Source organism: Peromyscus leucopus, chromosome 13, assembly GCF_004664715.2.
Source record: "Peromyscus leucopus breed LL Stock chromosome 13, UCI_PerLeu_2.1, whole genome shotgun sequence".
Classification (NCBI taxonomy): Eukaryota; Metazoa; Chordata; class Mammalia; order Rodentia; family Cricetidae; genus Peromyscus; species Peromyscus leucopus.
Window position 1 is genome coordinate 32,769,493 of NC_051074.1, and position 20,266 is coordinate 32,789,758.

General features: G+C 44.0%; 1 protein-coding gene and 1 pseudogene across 1 annotated transcript; both read left to right on the top strand.

Moving 5' to 3' along the window:
* The first annotated feature begins 1,991 nt into the window (after positions 1–1,991).
* On the top strand, positions 1,992–18,401 carry Fam124b (family with sequence similarity 124 member B). Its single transcript, XM_028884104.2, has 2 exons — positions 1,992–3,055; positions 17,508–18,401. The coding sequence occupies exons 1-2, from the start codon at positions 2,324–2,326 to the stop codon at positions 18,129–18,131; spliced, it is 1,356 nt and encodes a 451-aa protein (XP_028739937.1). The 5' UTR covers positions 1,992–2,323; the 3' UTR covers positions 18,132–18,401.
* Positions 4,170–4,263, top strand: LOC114703331 (annotated as a pseudogene).
* Positions 18,402–20,266: the final 1,865 nt, after the last annotated feature.

Consider the following 20,266-nt stretch of genomic DNA (forward strand, 5'->3'; position numbering starts at 1 on the left):
CAAGTGGAGGGTTTTTTTTCTTCAAACACTTAGAGTTTATTTATGCTATTTTAAGAATTTCAAAAGCTCTTTCAAAAACCAGGGTTTGGTCTAAAGTGACTCAGAAGAGCAGGCTCTGCAAGAGAAAGGTTGTGGGAGAGGGAAGGGCCTTATACTGAGCAAAAAGAGTTATTGCCTTCAAATGTCAGCATGTGACATGAATTAAGAGGTGGCTTTTTTAAAAAAAAAAAAAAAAATTTGAGAGCTGTAATTCTTTTAAAACCTTCTAACAATTCCCAGAAAGTTAAAGCAAAATGAATCTGATTATTTTGTTATACATGGAAATTTAGGAGCAATTTGTCAGTTACAAATTGTATTTCTACAATTTTCTAATACAAGAATCTTAGTATTATAAAATTCAACTGATTAAAATTATGGGCAGATCTCGATGGAGATGATTCCTTTCTGAGGATTGAACTTTTGACTTTAAATTTGGTTATTCTACTGTTACCAAGTGGTCAAGTCCATAACTAACCCCTCAGCTTCCCTGTAGTCCAAAAAATTAGGAAACAAAGTAGAAAAGGAAAGTGAATTAAATGACAGTTTGGACAAGTTGGGGAAAGAATCTGTCTCTTCTTCCATAGATCTGTGAGAATTTTGCAATGTATAGACAACTATGAATGGAACCAGAGATATGTAGACTGAGCCGTGAGACTCCTTGCTGCTCCTTTCCCACGGGTACCTCCACTGCTCCATTCTTAATAACGGACAGGCAAAAGTGTCTCTCTTTAGAATTATCGTGGCTAGCCCATGATCCAAGCACAGGATCGTAGCTTTCACACTACTGAAGGAACCCATGAATGTAAGACGTAAAGTTAGAGGAAGTTATCCCTTTCATTAAAATTGGTTTTGAATTAGAAAGTTACAACACACCCTGATCCACTGTGGCGTTACACCTTCCCTTACACATTCTCACATTAGAACACAGTGCATATCCACACCCAGTGGCAGAACAACTCTCATAACAGCAATTTTTTGTTGTTGTTGTTGTTGAGGTGGGGGTTAACTATAATGCCTAGACTGGCTTCTACCCAGCCCAACTGGCTTTGAACCCACAGTAATACCTCTGTTGCAGCCTCCTGAATCCTAGGATGACAGGTCTTTGCTTCTATGCCTGACTATTACAGGATTTGGGAACAGAGTAGGTGACTGTGTCAACTATGTGGTATTCTTTTTAAGATTTAACAGCCTGTATCCACGGGGAAGTGTGTCGACTAGGTGTTGACTTGGCAGCTCTTCCTCACCTCGAGAGACCAAACAAACAAACAAAACAACAAACTGTGGCTAGCCTTCCCAGCTCTAGAGAGGGAGCATGGAATCTGGGCCCTTCCGGTCTTTCAAATCTTTCCTCAGCCACTTCACTGTGTGAGTCTGGGCAACTTCCCTGATTTTTCCTTTGCCTCAGTTTCTTGTCAGCAACTGGAGGGTAAATACTCTCTTCTTTGTAGGTTTGTTGGCTGATTAAATCAATTTATCTAAAGTTTTAGGACAATTTACCAACAGATCCTCCATAGGAAGACACAGTAATTACTGAAATAGGAAGGCTCACTGTCTGCAAATTTGCACGAACCAAAGGCGACTTAGTTTCTTAACGTTGTTTTAGCGGATCCAGACTGTTAGTTCAGCCAGGCAAACCGTTTTCAATGAGGCCGACACTACGTAGACAAAATATCTCTTCTTTGTGACCTAGGAGAAAATGGTCAAAAAATAAATAAAAGAGATGGTGGCTGAGGGCTCTGGCAAGCCGACAAGCTTGGGAGTGGCATTCTATTCGGGTGGCCTGGCAGGCCCCTGTAAACATCAGGATATTTAAGTAGGAAGTCAGAGCCCATTGTGGTCCACCCAATGGATGTCTCTTCAGTGTAACAGAGCTCCAGATTGCTATCAGTCCAACAGAGCCTCCTCCTGTTCCTCTAAGCCTGGTCATTTCCTCTACTGAGTTGAATGTAAGAACCACCCACTGGCGTGGTTCTCAGCATTATAGGTTTTTAGGTCAAACAGGAACGCCAGGGAATGCCTGAAAAAGCCAAGCACATAGTTACATCTGCCCAGACCGGATGACATGGAGCTACTGCTGTTGTGTGTAGCAAAGTCCACACTTGAGTGACATTCCCTGCTGGAGCATTGGAGGAAGCCGGGAGCGTGTGTGATCTGGCTAAGAGCTTGGTTCAGAAGTGGCTGAAGTTTTTCTAGAGGGCTCCGTGTGAGGCCTTGGCTCATCTTAGAAGGCTGAACAGTGGGCCCTGCCGGGTGGCCTTCTTTCTCATCTTCACCTAAGCCTGCCATGGATGAGACACAGGAGTCTCTAGCCTTGACTGTGCATCTTCTTGCTGACACTGGGAACGGTTTGCTTCTGCAGCAGGCTCTGGACCAACTCCTGGATTGCATCTGCCCGGAGGTGCGTCTCTTCCTGGTGTCTGAACGGGCCAGACCAGTGAATTACCATGAAAAGTACCATCCCCGGAGGGCCCGCTTCCCAGGGATGTCTGTTTTGCTCTTTCTTCAGGAAAGCTTGGGACAGGAGCGGCTGTTTCGAGTCTTGGACTTCCTACAGCATTCACCCTGGCAGGGTTTCCCTACCCAGCATGCACAGGGGAGGCCTTGTCCCTATCTCCCTGCCAATCAGGAATTCTACAGCCTGCACAACCAGATGCCAGTGTGGGGCATGAGGCCGGTGCACTGTGGTACTGATATCCTCCGAGTGACTCTGTATTGCAGTTTTGATAACTACGAAGACGCCATCAGACTGTATGAGATGATCCTACAGAGAGATGCCACCGTTCAAAAGAGCAACTTCTGTTTCTTTGTTCTCTATGCCTCCGAGGGCTTTAGCCTGCAGCTCTCTCTGAAGCAGCTGCCCCTGGGAATGCCAGTGGACCCCAAAGAGTCTTCTGTGCTGCAGTTCAAGGTTCAAGAGATCGGCCAGCTGGTGCCTCTTCTCCCCAATCCGTGTGTGCCCATCAGCAGCACAAGGTGGCAGACTCAGGACTATGATGGCAACAAGATTCTGCTGCAGGTATTTCATTTGTTTCGTTTCTGGTGTGTAACAGGGTTACTAGGGTTGGTAGGACCAGAACCAGGGCCCTGGAAACTCAGACAAGTTAGGCTTGGCCATCCATCCTCAATAGGCCAATTAAAAAGATGAATAATAGTGAAAGACAGAGAAAGGAGATCTATTCAAAACTGATATATTGGGAGAAGAATAAATGAAGATGTCCAATGGCCCCTCCCCCTGACATGAAGTTTAGGTTTAAATAGAGGGCAAGAAGTATGCATAGATAACTAAGCAGTCCTGGTGTGGGTGTGGTCCCAGTTATCATCCATCCGCCATTGTCTCAGCTTCAACCTCTACTGCAGAACAGCCTGGCAAGTGGCAAAATCTTTCTGGGAGTCAAGCTCCTCCTCTGGCAGCCATCAGGGCCCAGCTTTCCCTCCTCTGCAGCATGAGATTCCTGGGGAAATTTGAGTTTTTTTGGGATCCATTGTGTCATTAGTCTGATAGCCAAAGGGAGGGGCACATGCATGTCTTTAAAATAGCCTCATCCTTGTCAGGACAGTCACACGAGCACACAGAAAGGTGTGATGCTCTCTCTGGATGGACCCTGGAGGTAATTTACTCAGTGGTTTTCAAATTGATTGTATAGTAAGAGACTTGGGAGGCTTTAGACTTATTCATGCCAAGGTGCACCACAATCTGGTTAGATCAGCAAGCACCACAGTCTGGTTAGATCAGGAGACCCAGAGCATTTCTTACAAAAGAATAAAAGAGCTCATTGTGTGATTTTAATATATACTGCAGTTAACAGTCAGACTTCAAACTCTACAGTATCCTCATGTGACAGGTAAGAACTATCTGACGTGTATGAACTTGTAGCTAAAAAGCTGGAGAGTCAGACCATGCTGCCTCCCCAGAATGCCCTTTGCCATGCCTGTCACTTGTCCACACACACATTGCACACTCAGATGCAGTAATAATATTACTGGAAATTTGGGAGCATCTTGTCAGAGTCACACATATTACTAGGGTAATGGAGCTCTCTCCTTTCAGTTCTTAGTCTCATTAATAAAGAAATTTAAGGACATGCTCTACATACACCACAGGTTGTTATTCAGCCATTAAAAATTTTGTCATCACTTCTTGGCCTTTTGGCTAAGCTCAAGTGTAGTATCTGTTCTTATCAGGAACTATGAAAATGGAGCTTGAAAACTGAAGAGGGACTACTAGGTATTGAGAAGAGCATTGAGGTTGGACAGAGAGAAGAGGGGCACCACAGAGAGAAGGCGCGATGGATATGACCAAGCATGAAATGTGTTTATATAGAAATGCCACCATGACGGCCATTAACTTTTTTCAGTTGATAACTACCTTTGGAAAAGATATGATGTATGTTTGAGGCACTCTCTATGTTTAAATTACTGTATACTGCAGACATTATGTATTTGCACCAAAAGATCACATACTACTCCATAGTCACGTACCATTTTGCTTTTTTTGTATTAGTTAAAAATAAATTCAATTTAAATAAAAAAAAGAAATTTAAGGACAGACTCAGGTAGACACTGAAGGACAGATTTCTTGGAATTCAAAAGAAGGAGGAGAAGAAGAAAAGAAACAATTCAGTGCAGGCAAGCTGTAAATCTTAGCAGCTGCCAGAGTAGGGAGATAAGGAAGAGAAAGAGAAAAATCATGCTGTATGAGTAAAGCCTGCATGAAGGTCAGCCACATAGCCGGGAGGAAGCCTTAGAGGAGGAGTAAAGCCCAAAGTATTACAGAAACCACTCTGAGCAAAGGAGTAGAAAAAGCAGGAAATGTTACACAGGAAGAGCAACCGGGCTTATGAAGTAGCATGGGTCCTTCCAGGTTGCTGATCAAGGCTGCGGTCACGAGCTCTTTCCACAGACTTAGGGAAGGGCGAGTTGTTGTAACGGCATTTGGGAATGCTTGGTTCGCAATACCATTGGCTTCCTTTTGCAGCATTTTCTACCACTGTCAAATTTAAGCACAAATCAAATTCAACACCCAGAATGCCTTCTGCATGAAATGACGGAACACTCATAAACACACATCATTATATTTTAGTTACTGTTGTGCATATTATGCACTGCACTAAGATTTTCTAATCACCAATTTTGTTAATCCTTATAACACTCTAAGAAGTCACTACCGTTCTTGTTACAGATGAGAAGACCGAGGCACAGTTATTTGTCCAAGATAGAGCGAGAATGTGTCTCTATCAGGTCTCAAAGTCTGTTTCACTAATGGTGGCACCGCGGAGGTGGGACATAGGGGATGGGCAGGGTGGCAGCAGTCCCTGTGCTTAGAAATGTGCAGAAAGTACACGACAGTCAAAGCAAACCCCCTGGTGTCCGTCCTTGGTAAATGACCAGAACTCCCCTTAAGGCCTAGTGTATGAAATAACACTAGGTAGCAATTGTTGCCCTTCCCCGCCAGCTAGCTTTCTTACATCCATTGGCCTTAGTTAGTAAAACATGATGAATACAGATTCTGTAATAAAAAAATCCTTTTCTTTTTCATATGAGTAAAACACAGGACATATTTATAGAGCAAAAGTGAAAGCTCCAGACTGTTGGGAGGGGATCCCCTAAAACGTGTTGTTTGATATATTACTGGGGAAATCAGGGTTCATTTTTATGAGTTCTTTGTCTTACTGAGAAAAGAATTTAAAAATAGACCCAGTGTGAGGGAGATGTCTCAGCTGGTAAAGGTGTTTGTAGCCAAGCCCGAGGGCCTGAGTTCAATTTCTCTTTCTTTCTTTCTTTCTTTCTTTCTTTCTTTCTTTCTTTCTTTCTTTCTTTCTTTCTTTCTTTCTTTCTTTCTTTCTTTCTTTCTTTCTTTCTTTCTTTTTTTTTGAGACAGGGTTTCTCTGTGTAGCTTTGGAGCCTTTCCTGGGACTCACTCTATAGACCAGGTTGACCTCGAACTCACAGAGATCCGCCTGCTTCTGCCTCCCAAGTGCTGGGATTAAAGGCATGTACCACCATGGCCCAGCTTGAGTTCAATGTCTCCCACAGAGTTGTCCTCTGACCTCCACTTGCACTGGGTTCCCCAAGCAACCGCCTTATTCACTACCTCCTTGCTTAGATGCTTCGTGTACAACTTCCCAATTCCCCGGACATCTGAACTTCCACATTTAGTTCTGGTTAATCTCTGGAACTTAAAATAAGCATCCCTGGCATGCAGTAGGGAACATGTCCTTATTCACTCCTGTTTCTGAAGGCTAAGTGATGTTTAATTGGGAGACACAGTTATACAATTAGTTACGTCAGAAAGTTGAATCAAATTTGGGGAGACTAGAGAAGTTTTTGATGAAGGGAAATCCAGTAAGGAATATGAAAATAACTCCATTGTCTCGAGATGTTTTAGAAGTCCCAACACCTCTTGAGCAGGGACCCAGCATGTGTCCTTCATTCTTGTGGCCTTCCTCGGACTCTCTACTTCGTGCACCTCTCACTTCAAAACACTGGTCTTGGGCACTTCTTCTTGATCTCTTGGTATCCGGGACTCTATACTTTTGCAAACAAAATGAGGAATTGTTTTCTAGAAAATTCTACTGTGATTTCTTGTCATGAAAATGTTTGAGTAAAGAGTGCAAATGGCTAGACTCTACTATGCTACTGAAATTAGCATGTTGTCACTACAGTACAGCCAATTTGCACTTAGAACAAAGTGAGATGTTTAGGGTGCAAAACCCAGTGTAAAGTTTCTTAGGATCCGTGTTAGGGTAACAGGGATGGATGATGAATACTCTTGCTTTTGCAACTAAGTGGTCCAGGCCTTAAATTAGCCTACCTAGGACCCGGTTCTTAGCTCTGCTACCTTGGTCTCAGCTCTATAATCAATTCATCATGGCCCAATAAAGTTTCTGGACTAGACTCCAATTGGACCAATATAGACTCTATGCTCTCCTCTGAGCTGATGGTTGTACTCAGAGAATGGAGTTTTATGGGTGAAGTTGGTCCCGAGGCAAAGATCTAACCTTTACTCTAGCGGTTGTGTGAGGTCACACTGATGTATGGAACTGTCACAAAAGGGTGAAGGTCCTTACCAAAGATCAGAGTGGAGGAGGTAATTGCTGAATGTTTGTAAAGGAACAAAGTTCACTCAAGAAAACAATGTCTATCACTAAGAGAGTCAAAATCACAAATTAACCTCTCTACAGATAACACTTATAGGACCTGGGTGGAGGCAAAGAGGCCCGAGTGAGTCGGATGCTGAATCCAAGGGGCCAGGGAGAAACTTTCTCAAGGAGAAGTGCTGAGGAGGCCTGCATGAGCTAGATGACACGGGGCAGGCCAGCCATCGAGGGGAGGAAAGGTGTCCCGAATGGAAGAGACAGTGTGCAGTTCAGTACTTCCTTAGCAGGACACATTAACACATTGCCCGAGGCTGCATGGAACTGCAGTCAAGGGAGTGACATCATGACACGTAGATGGACAGGGGGCCAGAGGCCAGGTCTTCAGAAGTATGACTCATCGTAGGATAGGAGTGTCAGGAAGGAAGGCATCTTTTCTAGCTCACTCCTGTGAAGGCAGTATTCCAACTAATGCTTCGTATATGGGAGGCATGGGCATTCATGTCTGAGTGAATACTTGATAACTAGCTTCCATTCTAACTTTACTATAATGTACAGTTGCTGACGGAGCCTGCAAATGGCACTCACATGTATAATTTGTGTTATGAGAATCAAATGAAAGAATAGACCTGCAAGTGCTTTGTCACGTCGAAGCTTCTGGAGGCCAAGCAGAAGCAGAGCAATTGCTGCCTTTGTGTGTCAGAGGCTCTTCGCTCTCTCGCTAAGTGACACTGTCCACAAAACATCTTGTCATCACCCCAAAACAAAACTCCACACCCAGTAAACCGAATTTAGCATTCCTTCTTCCTACCAGCACTAGGCAGCCTATGCTCTGTTCTGTCTTCATGAATTCACCTGTTGAAGGCATTTCGTGTAAGTGGAATTACATAATCCTGTTTCCGCCGGAAATAAGCAATTTATTTGAGGAACTCTTCTTTGCATGTCCAAGCTGTCCTCACACAGACTTCATCAGCCCCTCTTCTTTCTGTTCTTGCCTTCTCATTCTCCATCCCTCCACCTGACTCACCTCAGGCAGTGACACACTCCCACATCTGCATTCACTAAGTACCTCGGTTGTACTGTGCTTAACAGGTGATACTTGGAGGCATTAGCTGCTAGAGAATGGCAGGTTAGCATTGGTGGCTTGTCAGTAGATTAAGGAGTTTTACAAACAGTTAACTGGAAAAGGTTTTCCACTCTTCAGTAACTCTGGTGCTATTTGAGAGTCTCTGCATATCTACCTAGTTCGTTTCTACACCATCATTTTTCCCATCTCAGAGAAATTCTTTGGTTACCTTTTTGAAAAACCGTCAGTGAGACACAATATTGTTTCCCTTCACAGGTACAAGCCTGCTGCTCAATAGTTGAACCATTTTTTCTATGATGCATTTTCTCATGTTTTTCAGGTTGGAACTCACAATGAGGGATGAATGTGTTCCCTTTTTATCATAGCTGCTAATGTTCTCTGAACTTGGGAAAACCTTGTTCTCGATTGGTGGCATTTTAGTTCTTAGAAAGATGAGCTCCTGGTGATCATAATTCCAATAAGTGCATTTTCATTTGTTTTTTGGCAAGAGAAGATTTATTCTCTCTCCAGGGATTTGTCCCAGTCACTCAGAATTACATTTCTTTGGGAAATTTCTCATTCTGACTGCCCACACTGCATTTCTAGATTGACAAGGCCTAAGGATCTCAGGCTTCTCTCTCTCTCTCTTTTGTTCTCCTCTCTAGGTTAGGAAGAGAACAGAAACATCCAGCTGTATGAAAAGAAAAAAAAAGCAATATTCGCTTCAAATTCTTTTTCTTTTCTTTTCTTTTGTGTATGTTTAGAGTTTTGAATATGCTCGGTTTGTGCTCTACCGCTAAGTTACATGCCCCAGGCTGACTTCTCTTAAAACAACTCCATGAGGTAACTCAGTGATAGCCAGGAGCTTGATTTATAGATGTCCATTTCCACTCATTTCTCTGTGCAAAAAAATATGAATTTTGTTAAGTGTTAAGTTTTACGTGTTTATCAAGAACTTAACATGTTGTAGGCAATGTTCTAAGTGTGAAAGGCACTATGACGAAGATATTTATGATACCTTGGCAATGTCCAGGGGTAGATGCAGAGGAGATGGACACATAACCCAGCACACAACAGGATGGCAAGTTCTAAGGTCTGTGAGAAGAAACAGCAGTCTTAGTGATGGTGAACACAGTCATGCCATATACAGCATTCCTACATACCAGACACCGTTATCATATCATTTTCATGGCAACCCTGTGATGTTGGCACTTATCCTCTCTTACAGGTGGGGAATGGGAGGCATAGAAATATTAAGCAACTTGTCTAAAGTCTCACAGCTGATCAGTGGTGAAGTTGCTAAGTAGGAGTACCTAATGCAAATGCAAATTGAGAAGACTTTCATGGAGAGACGATGTATAAACTCACAGGTGACAGAGGTTGGTTTCCAGGAAAAAGGCTCCAAGGAAGCCCTTCGAGATGGAACAGATGATAGATGAACAGAAGCAATGGAAAAGAGCAAGCTCTGCCAACAGGGCGGGAAGAAGTTCAAAGTGGGAAAGTGATGAGCTCTCAGCTGTAGTGAGTTCTTGCTGCAGACGGTCAAGGGCAAAGTAGGCTAATCAAAGCGTTCAACTTCATCTTGAGACAAGCAGGAGGCCATTACAGGAGAGTTAAAGCACCCCCTACACACACACACACACACACACACACACACACACACACACACGAGGAGAGTTGAGAGTGGACTAGTTGGGAGGCAAGAGGATCCTGGGGAGTTAGATGGCTGCTGCAGGAATTTAGATAAGACCTGCTAAGCGTTAAGGCTAGTGGCAGGAAGTGGAGAGAGAAAGATCTGTAAGAGTGCTAGGAGGCAGAGTCCATGGGAACAGGTGACTGCTATTCTCGGGGTGTGGAAAGGGGCAGAGGAAGCTCGTGCTTGGGTAACATAATGGTCATCAAGGAAACAGAGAAGGAGAACAGAGAGTTTCTGTGCAGGCAGATGAATTCAGTGGTACAGAAGAGTTGGAGAGTGATGTATTGGAGAGGGTAGTACCTGGAAGGGACTTGGATACCTAGATATGAAGTTTAAGAGACAGATGATAGTGGCAGCCATGTTTCTGTGAGCCTAGTTACTTTGATGACTAAAGGCATAAATATCCAAGGTTGAGCTAGGCATGTGTATAGAGCAGCAGTTCTTAACCTGTGGGTCCGGACACCTTTAGCCAACTTCTATCTCCAAAAATATTTACATCACAATTCATAACAGTAGCAAAATTACAGTTATGAATTAACCACAAAAATAACTTTATGGTTGAAGGGAAGTCACCACAATATGAGGAACTGCATTAAAGGGTTGCAGCATTAGGAAGGTTGAGAACAACTGTATAGATTAAGAAGGCTTAGGGGAACTGGAGAGATGGCTCAGTTGTTAAGAGCAGTGGCTGTTCTTTCAGAGGTCACAGGTTCAATTCCCAGCAGGAACACAGCAGCTCGCAGCACCTTTAACTCCAGTTCCAGGGGATCTGTCACTCTCTTCTTATCTCTGCAGGCAAGAGGCATACACATGGTACGCAGGCATACATGTAGGCAAACCTCGTACACATGAAATACAAATAAGTTTTAAAAAGAGGGCTCAAGTCATCTCTGGATCACTGTGACATTATATGAGTCATCTGAGAAAAAGACACCTTTATGGAAACTGAGAAAGGCAGAGGGGAAGGGGGAAATGCAAAGGAATACGTTGTTTGGAAACTTAAAGAGAACTGTAGGAGTGAAGGATAAAGATCACAGAGGAAAATCCTTCCAGGAGCTAACGACAAAGTCGACGGTAGATAACTGTGGTACTAGCTGGTTTGTGGAATGGTAGGCAGAGGTGGAGGTTATGGGAGGGGCGGTTAGCAGGAAAACGAAGGTAGACATTTTTAGAAACATGTTTGACAAAGAGCAGTAGGGAGAAAGCTGGAGTGGGAGAGAGGAGATAGGAGACTTGAGAAACCCATTTACTCGCTGAAAGGAGTGAGGAGAAGGAGAGAGGGAGGCGGGGATGGGGGAGAGAAGAGAACAAAAGGACAGATAGGCTGGGGTCATGGAGAAGGCAGAGGGCAATGGAGATCACATCACAGGTAGGGGCTGGTCACTTCCCCACGGGCAGGATGAATGGAGCTGTAGGTCAGTTTGACTAAGGACAGGGTTTGCTTTTTCTGTCACAGAGGGAGTGAGACCTGATGAGATGGTGGTCAAGGGAGCTTGTGCCTCCAAAGTTCTCAGGACAGTTTAATGGGTGCAAAGCAGCCGTGCTAACCAGAGAAGGATGACCAAGGGAACAGGAGGACCGGATGCAGCCTGGCTGAAGCTGGAAGCCACAGGCACCTCCCAGCACCAGCTTTCATAGTCACGTGCTTTTCTACACCCTGGGTCCAAGTTAAGAAAATGTGGATGTGCGTCTCCCATTCTGACTCCAATCCAAGGCTGGGAGTGTTTGGCGGAAGTAATGACAGGCAGGAAGTGGTGTGGGAGAAGAGGATGGCGGGGGAGTGGATGAAGCAATAGCTCTTGACCTCACATTGCTGTAGAATGCAGGGAGACAGGAGGACTAAGAGGCAGAAATCCGGGGACGGTGTTGGTGTTGAAAATCAGGTGTAACAGGAGAGGAGCTCTGGGCTTGTATTTGGGCCTTCAAAGGCAGAGCATTTTATAGGAGAGGAAATCCACGGGAGGGGCTAGGGAGCTAGGGAACCAGAACTGAGTAGAGGGTGTACCGGGCTGACTCAGAGGGGCCGGAAGACTCTGAGGTCCAGGAAACTGTTGACATAGGCATAGCTGTGCCTTCCAGACCAATTTTGTTCTAATTTGACATTAGTCTATGTGGCAAGGGGAAGCAGACTTCTCTTTCCTTAATCTTTTAAAGCTTTATTTATTTATCACAAGAGAGAGAAGGGGATGGAGGGAGAGTACACGTATACACACACACACATACAACACACACAGACACACACACACACACACACACACACACCTATATTAATAATGGCCCCAAACATAAAATGTCTAGCAGTTCAGATATGCCAAGGAGAAGCCATAAAGTGCACCATCATGATAGGCACATGGAGATCAGTAGGTAATTTGAGGGAGTCATTATTTCCTTCCACCATGTGGGTTCTGGGTATCAAATTCAGGTCATCTGGCTTAATGGTAAATGTCTTTACAGCTAGCCAACTCATTGGCTTTCTTTTCTTTCTTCTTTCTTTCTCTCTCTCTTTCTTCTCTCTCTCTCTCTCTCTCTCTCTCTCTCTCTCTATATATATATATATATAATATATATATATATATATATATATTATATATCTTCCTTCCTGCCTGCCTTCTTTTCTTTCTTTCATATAACATTTGCTAAGAGTATATTCATTGCACACAATGATAAGTTTTATAAAGGCACATTCATACAAGTATATTACACACTTCAATCATATTCCTTCCCCTCTTTGCTCCATACACTTGCCATTCCCTTTAATTTCCTCATACAATCTCACTTCTATGTTCATGTCATGTGTACATATATAATGCCCTGGTTAGTCTTAACCGAGTTTGACATAATCTAGAATTACCTAGAATGAGAGTCTTAATGAGGAATTACCTAGACCAGGTTAACCTGTGGACATGTCTGTGGGGTTGCCTTGATTGTTAATTGATGTAGGAAGACCTAGCCCACTGTGGGTGGCACCATTCCCTAGGCATGGAGTCTGAACAGTATAAAAGAAAACTAGCTAAGAACATATCACACAATTAAGCAAAAAGGTTGCACACATTATTTCATTCTGCTCTTAACTATGGATGTCATGTAACTAGCTACTCAAATTCCTACCTTGATTTCCCTCAATGATGGGTTGTAACCTGGAATTTTAAGGCAGGCAAATCTATTCTCCCATAAGCTGCTTTTTGTCAGGGTATTTGATCACAGCAACAGAAATGATACTAGAACATATGTTATTATATGTATATTTATAATATATTATAGTATCTGTATAAAATGTAGGATCTACAAATGAAAGCATGCATGATATATGTCTTTTTGAGTCCAACATATTGTTGCTTAATATGATAATCTCCAATTGTGTTCATTTTCTGCAAATGGCTGACTAGAGCTCCATTGTGTGTAGGTATGTCATATTTTCTGTATCCATTCATCTCTTAATGGGCATAGGCTGATCCGGTAAATTGGCTGTTACAGATGGTGCTGCAATAGACATGGATTTCCAAGTATGCTTGTGGGAATAGCACTCTGGGATGTATATCTGAAGAGTCCTAAGCCAACACACCACAGACTTCTCTTTCTAACAACAGTTGCTAGAAAATGAAATGGGGCCTGCAGAGTCAAACCTAAGGATTTGCTTCTCCAGACTGGGTAATCTAACACTATTCAAGAATGATTTTTTGGATAAGGGATATCCAACCTGTAATAAGATATTTTTATTAAAAACAAATGGATGAAGGGGCTGGAGAGATGGCTGAGCAGGTAAGAGCACTGGCTGCTCTTCCAGAGGACCTGAGTTCAATTCCCAGCATCCACATTGTAGCTCACAACCATCTGTAGTGAGATCTGGCGCCCTCTTCTGGCCTGCAGGCAAACACACAGACAGAACACTATATACATAATAAATAAATAAATGTTTTAAAAAAACAAATGGATGAAAAAAGAAAGACAGGAAGGGAGAAGCAGGAGAAAAGAGAGAAGAGAAAAGGAAAGGGAAGAAACTGAATGAACAGAGACAGTGAAATGGAATTAGGTGATGTAGTGACCAGCAGTGTTTCAAGAGGTCACTTGTCCACAACACAATTGCCTGTACACAGCTCTTCTGTGTCCGTGGAAGTGGCGTCCAGATTTGCTATGCATTTGACACACTAGGGGGATGGGGACATGTTTAGTACCCATGTTACATCCTTACTTGGATACACTTGAATTTTAAGGGTGGGACACTAGGGCCTTTTAATTGACCCCCCAGGTGACTACAGTGTGCAGCAGAGCTTGGGGACAGATGTGTCTCCCATGGGTTTGTCCAAGTGCACATATTAAGGTGCAGTGGACATCCGTGCAACAAAGGCCCCTCAATGCTGGCAGGAACTGGTTCAGACAAGAGCACCATGCTCACATGGGCTCCATCTTGGAGTCACGCTGGTGGATTAGGGGTGGGCATCTAGATGTGTGCAGTACATTTATTTAGGGAATTTAGGGAACTGGCTTGGCCCATGAATGGCATCTAAGGATTCCAGAGTGGTGGTTTTTAATCTATATTTTATTTTTATTTTTAGATTTATTTATTTATTATGTATACAGTATTCTGCCTGCATGTGTCCCTGCAGGCCAGAAGAGGGCACCAGATCTCATTACAGGTGGTTGTGAGCCACCATGTGGTTGCTGGGAACTGAACTTAGGACCTCTAGGAGGGCAGTTGGTGCTCTTAACCACTGAGCCATCTATCCAGCCCTAATCTATATTTTAAAAAGCCCACAGACCTGAAAGTGGGAGTTGGAACTGAGGAAGGTCTAGCAGTCAGAGTTACCCCTGTGCTATAGTCTCCAAGCTTCTTCAGTACAACTGCTTCATGGTTTGGGGCTCCCAGGGAAAGAATTTTAGAAAAAAGACTTTGAGAAAGAGAGAAAGCGAGAGCGAGAGAGAGGATGAGTGAGAACCACTGACTCATTGATCTAGAGAGCGGGGAGATTGGACAATTATGGGACAGGAACTAAGAATAGATTTCCATTTTTAAATGATTGGAAAAGAAATATGAAACATGAAAACGACACAAGATTCAAGTCCCAGGGCCCACAAATAGAAACGTATTGAATCGCAGCCACACCATTCATCTGTGGCTTGTGTCTGGCAGCGCTGCTGAGCCGAGTGGCTGGGCTGATATCTCCATGGCGAGACAGTCACTACATGGCCCTTTCACAGGACATATTTGAAACTTCTAAAAGGAGAAATAAATGTCCCTGTTATTTTGGGGGTTGATTTTTTGCAGTTTCTCTATTTCTATCACAGAGCAAATATGCCTGTCATTTGAAAAAAAAAAATGCTTTGTGTATGTATTTGGTAATTGACTAAAAAAACCAAAAACCCCTGCTTTTCTACATCCCCCCCCCCAACCTCAACCCCCCAGTCCCGACTTCTGCCTTCTTGCTTTGGGAGACAAATGTACAGTTCTCTCTTTTCCTCTTCAAATTTCCTCTTCCAAGACTATTATTTTAGGGTGATGTTGGTCCTCATCAAAGCTAGCTCTTAAAACAGAGAGAGCTCTACCCTGACCCCACAGACAAATAGCCTCTTCTGCTCTCAACCTCTGTGAAAGCTCTTCGGCTAGGGGCGGGGCCTCATGTGCCACGCCCCCATCCATGCGGGAGGTGGGGTGGGGGTGGGGGTGGGGGTGGGAGGGGTGGCTGGCCTGATTTGTGCAGGCAGTCATAGCTACGGTGAGTTCGTGAGTACGAGAGCCGTGTTCTGGCCGTAGGACAGCATTTCTCAAGACTTCTCCTCCTTCAGCTCTCACCTTCTTCCCACTCCCCACTTCCATATTATCTGAGCCTTGCTGTATGTATGAGGAGGGACTTGATATGAATGAGTTTATTCCTAGCGTCTTGATCATTTGGGACTCTCTGCATTAACCACCGCCCACTGAGAAGAAGCTTCGGTGACCAAGGTTGAGAGCAGTACTAATCTATAGGTATAACATAAATACTTAGAAGGCAGTTTGACAACGTGACCATTTAGCAACAAAAATAGTAGACCTTTCCTAAAGTCTACGAACTAACTCCCAAACAAGGCCATGGGCTTTGACCAGGCATAAATTCTGTCCTATGGAGAAGGCCTGAAATCTGACTGTCAATCTGTTGGTTTCCTCCCTAACAGTCCTGAGCCACTGCACATGTTTTGGCTAGAATTGGTATTATAACATGCAGGGTCTAGTGCTAGAAAAAAAACAGTTATATCTTTCTTCCCAACTGGCCTGTGTATTAGTGTTCAGCATTAGCCAACAGATAGCAAGTTTCCTAGTCAGTTGATTTCTCCATGTCCTGCAGCCAAAGTATATGGTTTCTTACCTTCTAGCTCTGGTGGGGAACCAAGAGTAATGATAATAGCCTGTATTACTGTAGGTGTCTGTGAGGACTCCTTGAACAATAACTCATGGAGAGGTACTAGATACCAAATTCTATGGTGAAAATTGTTGCTTCCAGAAATCATCTTGGGAGAGCACTGTGAAAGAGGTGGCATGCAATTTCCCAGGAATCCAATGATGGAAGGTGTTCCAGTGAACTCCATCCTATGGAAAGAGAGGGTAGCCACCCACAGAATGGGGATTTTGCTGACCAGTATTGTAAGATTGGAACCAGAATGCAAGTTGTGTGAATTAAAATGATAGAGCATGCATGTAAGCAGTCTTCTTTCCCCTTTTCCCAGATGATGCTATGCTCTACTGTGTATAAATGGCACCTCAAGAAAATAAGGAATATTTGTTTTAAAAGGTACTCAACCTATTAGCCTGCCTGGGGCACCCACATGTCTTAGACATATCTAAGAGGGATATTGTTGGCAGAAGTTTCCTATCCTGACTGCCCAGTCCCAAATAACCACTCTGAGGCTTAATATTAATTACAAATGCTTGGCTAATAGCTCAGGCTTATTACTAACTAGCTCTTACATTTTAAATTAACCATATTCCTTATTTACGCTCTGCCATGTAGTGTATTAACATGGCACATTCATCTCCTGCTCCCTCTCTGTCTGGCTGGTGATTCCTGACTCCGCCCTTCCTCATCCCATCATTCTCAGTTTGGCTTTCCTGCCTAACTTTATACCGTTCAGCTAATGGCCAGTCAGCTTGTTCATTAAAACAATCATAGTGACATATATTCACATAGTGTAAAGGAATATCTCTTTATTAGCATGATCAAGTAGAGGTATCACCAGTATTGGAAGACTGAATTCCCATTCCGGTCCTTGTCTTGACTGTGGTCACAGGCTTTGACTATTGTCGGTTGTAATACGTTACTTAAATTATCTGGCGAGGTCATTGAGCGACGTCTGTGCATGTCTTTGAGTGTTTACTAAATCTACAAGGAGTGTGGCGGTGTCAGGTGATCATTTCATTCCCAAAGTCTTGTCATTGTCAAAAACTTAGTAAGTCCAGGAAAGAGAGTGAGATGTTTGGAGCCAGTGTTGATCATTTAAATCAGATTTATGTCTCACTTCCGCTCAAATGGCCAGACATCTGCTGTGGTGTGGTACAGTAGAGGATGGCGGAGGCACACGGTGCTTCTGGCTGTTGGCCAGGGGAAACCGTGTTTCATGGGTTCTTCCTTTCCTTGTCTCCTAGGTCCAACCGAAGGCAGGACTTGGTGTTAGGAATGGCGAGTGTTCCTTCCTACACGGCAGCGTCAGAGGTGACAGGCATGGGCAGGGCTCCAGGCTGAACTTGGTCTCCACACAGAGAACCTTAGAGACGAGGAGCCGGAGGAACAGGAGCCGGAGGTTCAAAGTACACTCTTTGGAGCTTCCACAGCCCAGTGGGACCGCAGAAGCCTCCAGTGACCCTTTGTGGAGAAGCCCTGGCTGGTCCTCCCTGGCCGACAGCGCAGCCAAAGGCATGCGGCAGTACCGCCTGTCTATCCCCATCGGACCTGAGACGAGAATGGACGTCCTTAAGGAAAACAGCTCCCAGAAACTCGAGGCGGAGACAAATGTCGACACCGGCTTCACCATCATCAACTCCAAACGCAGGCAATCTTTTCTGAGCAGATTTCCCCGGGATTTTCAGAACAGTCAGCCACCATGCCGCTTGTCAGGCTCTTCCTTTGAGATGACTGCTTCTCCAAACCAAAAAGTCTTTAAGGAGAGACTCCGTCCTCTGTCACTTCCTGGTCAAAGGGACTTTGGTGCAAAGACGGGAATCTCCAAATGTCCTGTCCAGGGTGAAGAGAAAGAAGAATTCTTTATATAGCACGAAACAAACGTGTTTCTGTAAGACACAAGATAGAATGTTTTAGAAACGAAGCATTGTATTAGTTGTCCTTCTCATTGAAATATCAATGACAAATGCAATTTAAGGAAGGGTTTGTTTTTTACTCACACTTTAGTGGGAAGGTCCATTCATGGCTGGGGAGTCATGGAAGCGAGAGTGGGAGGCAGCTGATTATGTACTTTTTTTGTTTGTTTGTTTGTTTGTTTGTTTGTTTTTCGAGACAGGGTTTCTCTGCGTAGCTTTGCGCCTTTCCTGGAGCTCACTTGGTAGCCCAGGCTGGCCTTGAACTCACAGAGATTCGCCTGGCTCTGCCTCCTGAGTGCTGGGATTAAAGGCGTGCGCCACCACCGCCCGGCGATTATGTACTTTTATAGTCGGCAATTATGTACTTTTATAGTCATGTAGCAGCGAGGACGCGGGCGGGGGCGGGGGGGGGGGGCGGGGGCTCAGCCTGCCTTTTCCTTGTTCCATCTGGGACTCCAGCCTATGGGAAGGTGCTGCCCACTTCCTTCCTCAGTTAAATCTTTCTGGAAACATCCTTACCCAGAGGTGCATTTCCATGGTGAGTCTGAATCCAGTTAAGTTGACAATGCAGATTAGATCTACCAACACCGATCCAGGATGGTCCAGTTTCTTGCTCATCGGAGCGGTCCCCAGGCTCTCAATGCACAAGTTCATACTGCTTTCACTTCCAGCAGCGGAAGTCCTTGGGGAGCTGATAGTTTGCTAGCTTGCTGGAAGAGAATACAGCCAGGCAGAGGAAGAAAGCCCAGTGCCTGAACCTTCTCAGCGGCACACTAACCCAGCTACATGTGTTGGTTCAGCATCTATCAGAACATTGGCTTCGATTGCGAATGAATCAGATGTGTTATGCAGATCTGATTAGTGTGTGTAATACAGTTTTAATGTTTTACTTGAGGTTGCAAAGCTTATCCCCCTGGACAGTGTGAACTATTTATTCTTTAGTGCTTTTTAAGTTTTATGTGACCTCCTTTGGTAAGTAGGCCCTATTTACCACATACTCTCTTGTGGTTTTGCTTTTAAAGTTCTCTGCATCTGAAATGAGTAAAAACGCAAAGTGTTTTAAAAATTATGCCTGCCCCCCAACCCAGTTTAATTAGGAAAAATACCAGAATCCAGAAGCTAGGTTAAAATGAATGCTAGACTCTGAAATGTTCTATTTCTCATTTGTTTATTCCCTACTCCGAAGAGGACAGCACTTCTTGTTAAAAACAAAAAACAAACAAACAAACAACAACAACAACAACAAAAAAAACAAACAAGGAAGACATGGGATGATTAGAAAATTCCAGATCTCCACTAAGCATGGCTGAAAGGTTGTGCTCACTGAGACTTGGGGGTTTCCAGGGCTTTCTGCAATTCTTGTTCATTCGTTCATTTATATGTTCACTCAATAAACACTTTTGCATGCCTTAAGTATTCAGGGGTATAATAGATAGGCATTTTGTGGCCATCACACCCAAAAGGCAGTGATGGTTTTGCAACTGCAATAATCTACTGAACCCACTCTTTAAAAAGGTGTTGAGGTTCGGACTTACTCCACAATCTAGGCCCACGTTTGCCATATAAGGATGCACTGTCTTAGTTATTTGTCTTGTTGCTTTGATCCAATGCCACAGCAAAAGCAAGCAAGTTAAGGGAGGGAGGGATTACTTTGGCTGACAGTTCCAGGTTGCGATCCATCATGACGGGATACTCCTGGTGCAGGAGTGTGAGGGCTCTGGACACATTGCATCTGTGGTCAGCAAGCAGAGAGTGATGGGCAGGGCTGCGAAGCGGCCTTTCTCTTTGCCAGTGCAAGGAATACCCACCCACTTTTAGGCTGATTCCTCCCACCTCAATTAACCTAGTGAAGATAATCCTTCACAGGCATGCCCAAGGCTTGTTTCCTCGACCTTCTAACCCTACTATGTTGACAACATTAACCATTGTATAAGCATTTGTAACCTGCAAGTGGAGACTTCGAATATTATGAATTGCAGTTTACAGTCTTGAGATCATAGTCACAAATGGCACATTCTCTGTTGCCCAGATGCTGAAGTTCAGGGAGTAGGTGCATACTCATGATTAAAAATGAAAAAATAAACTGTTAG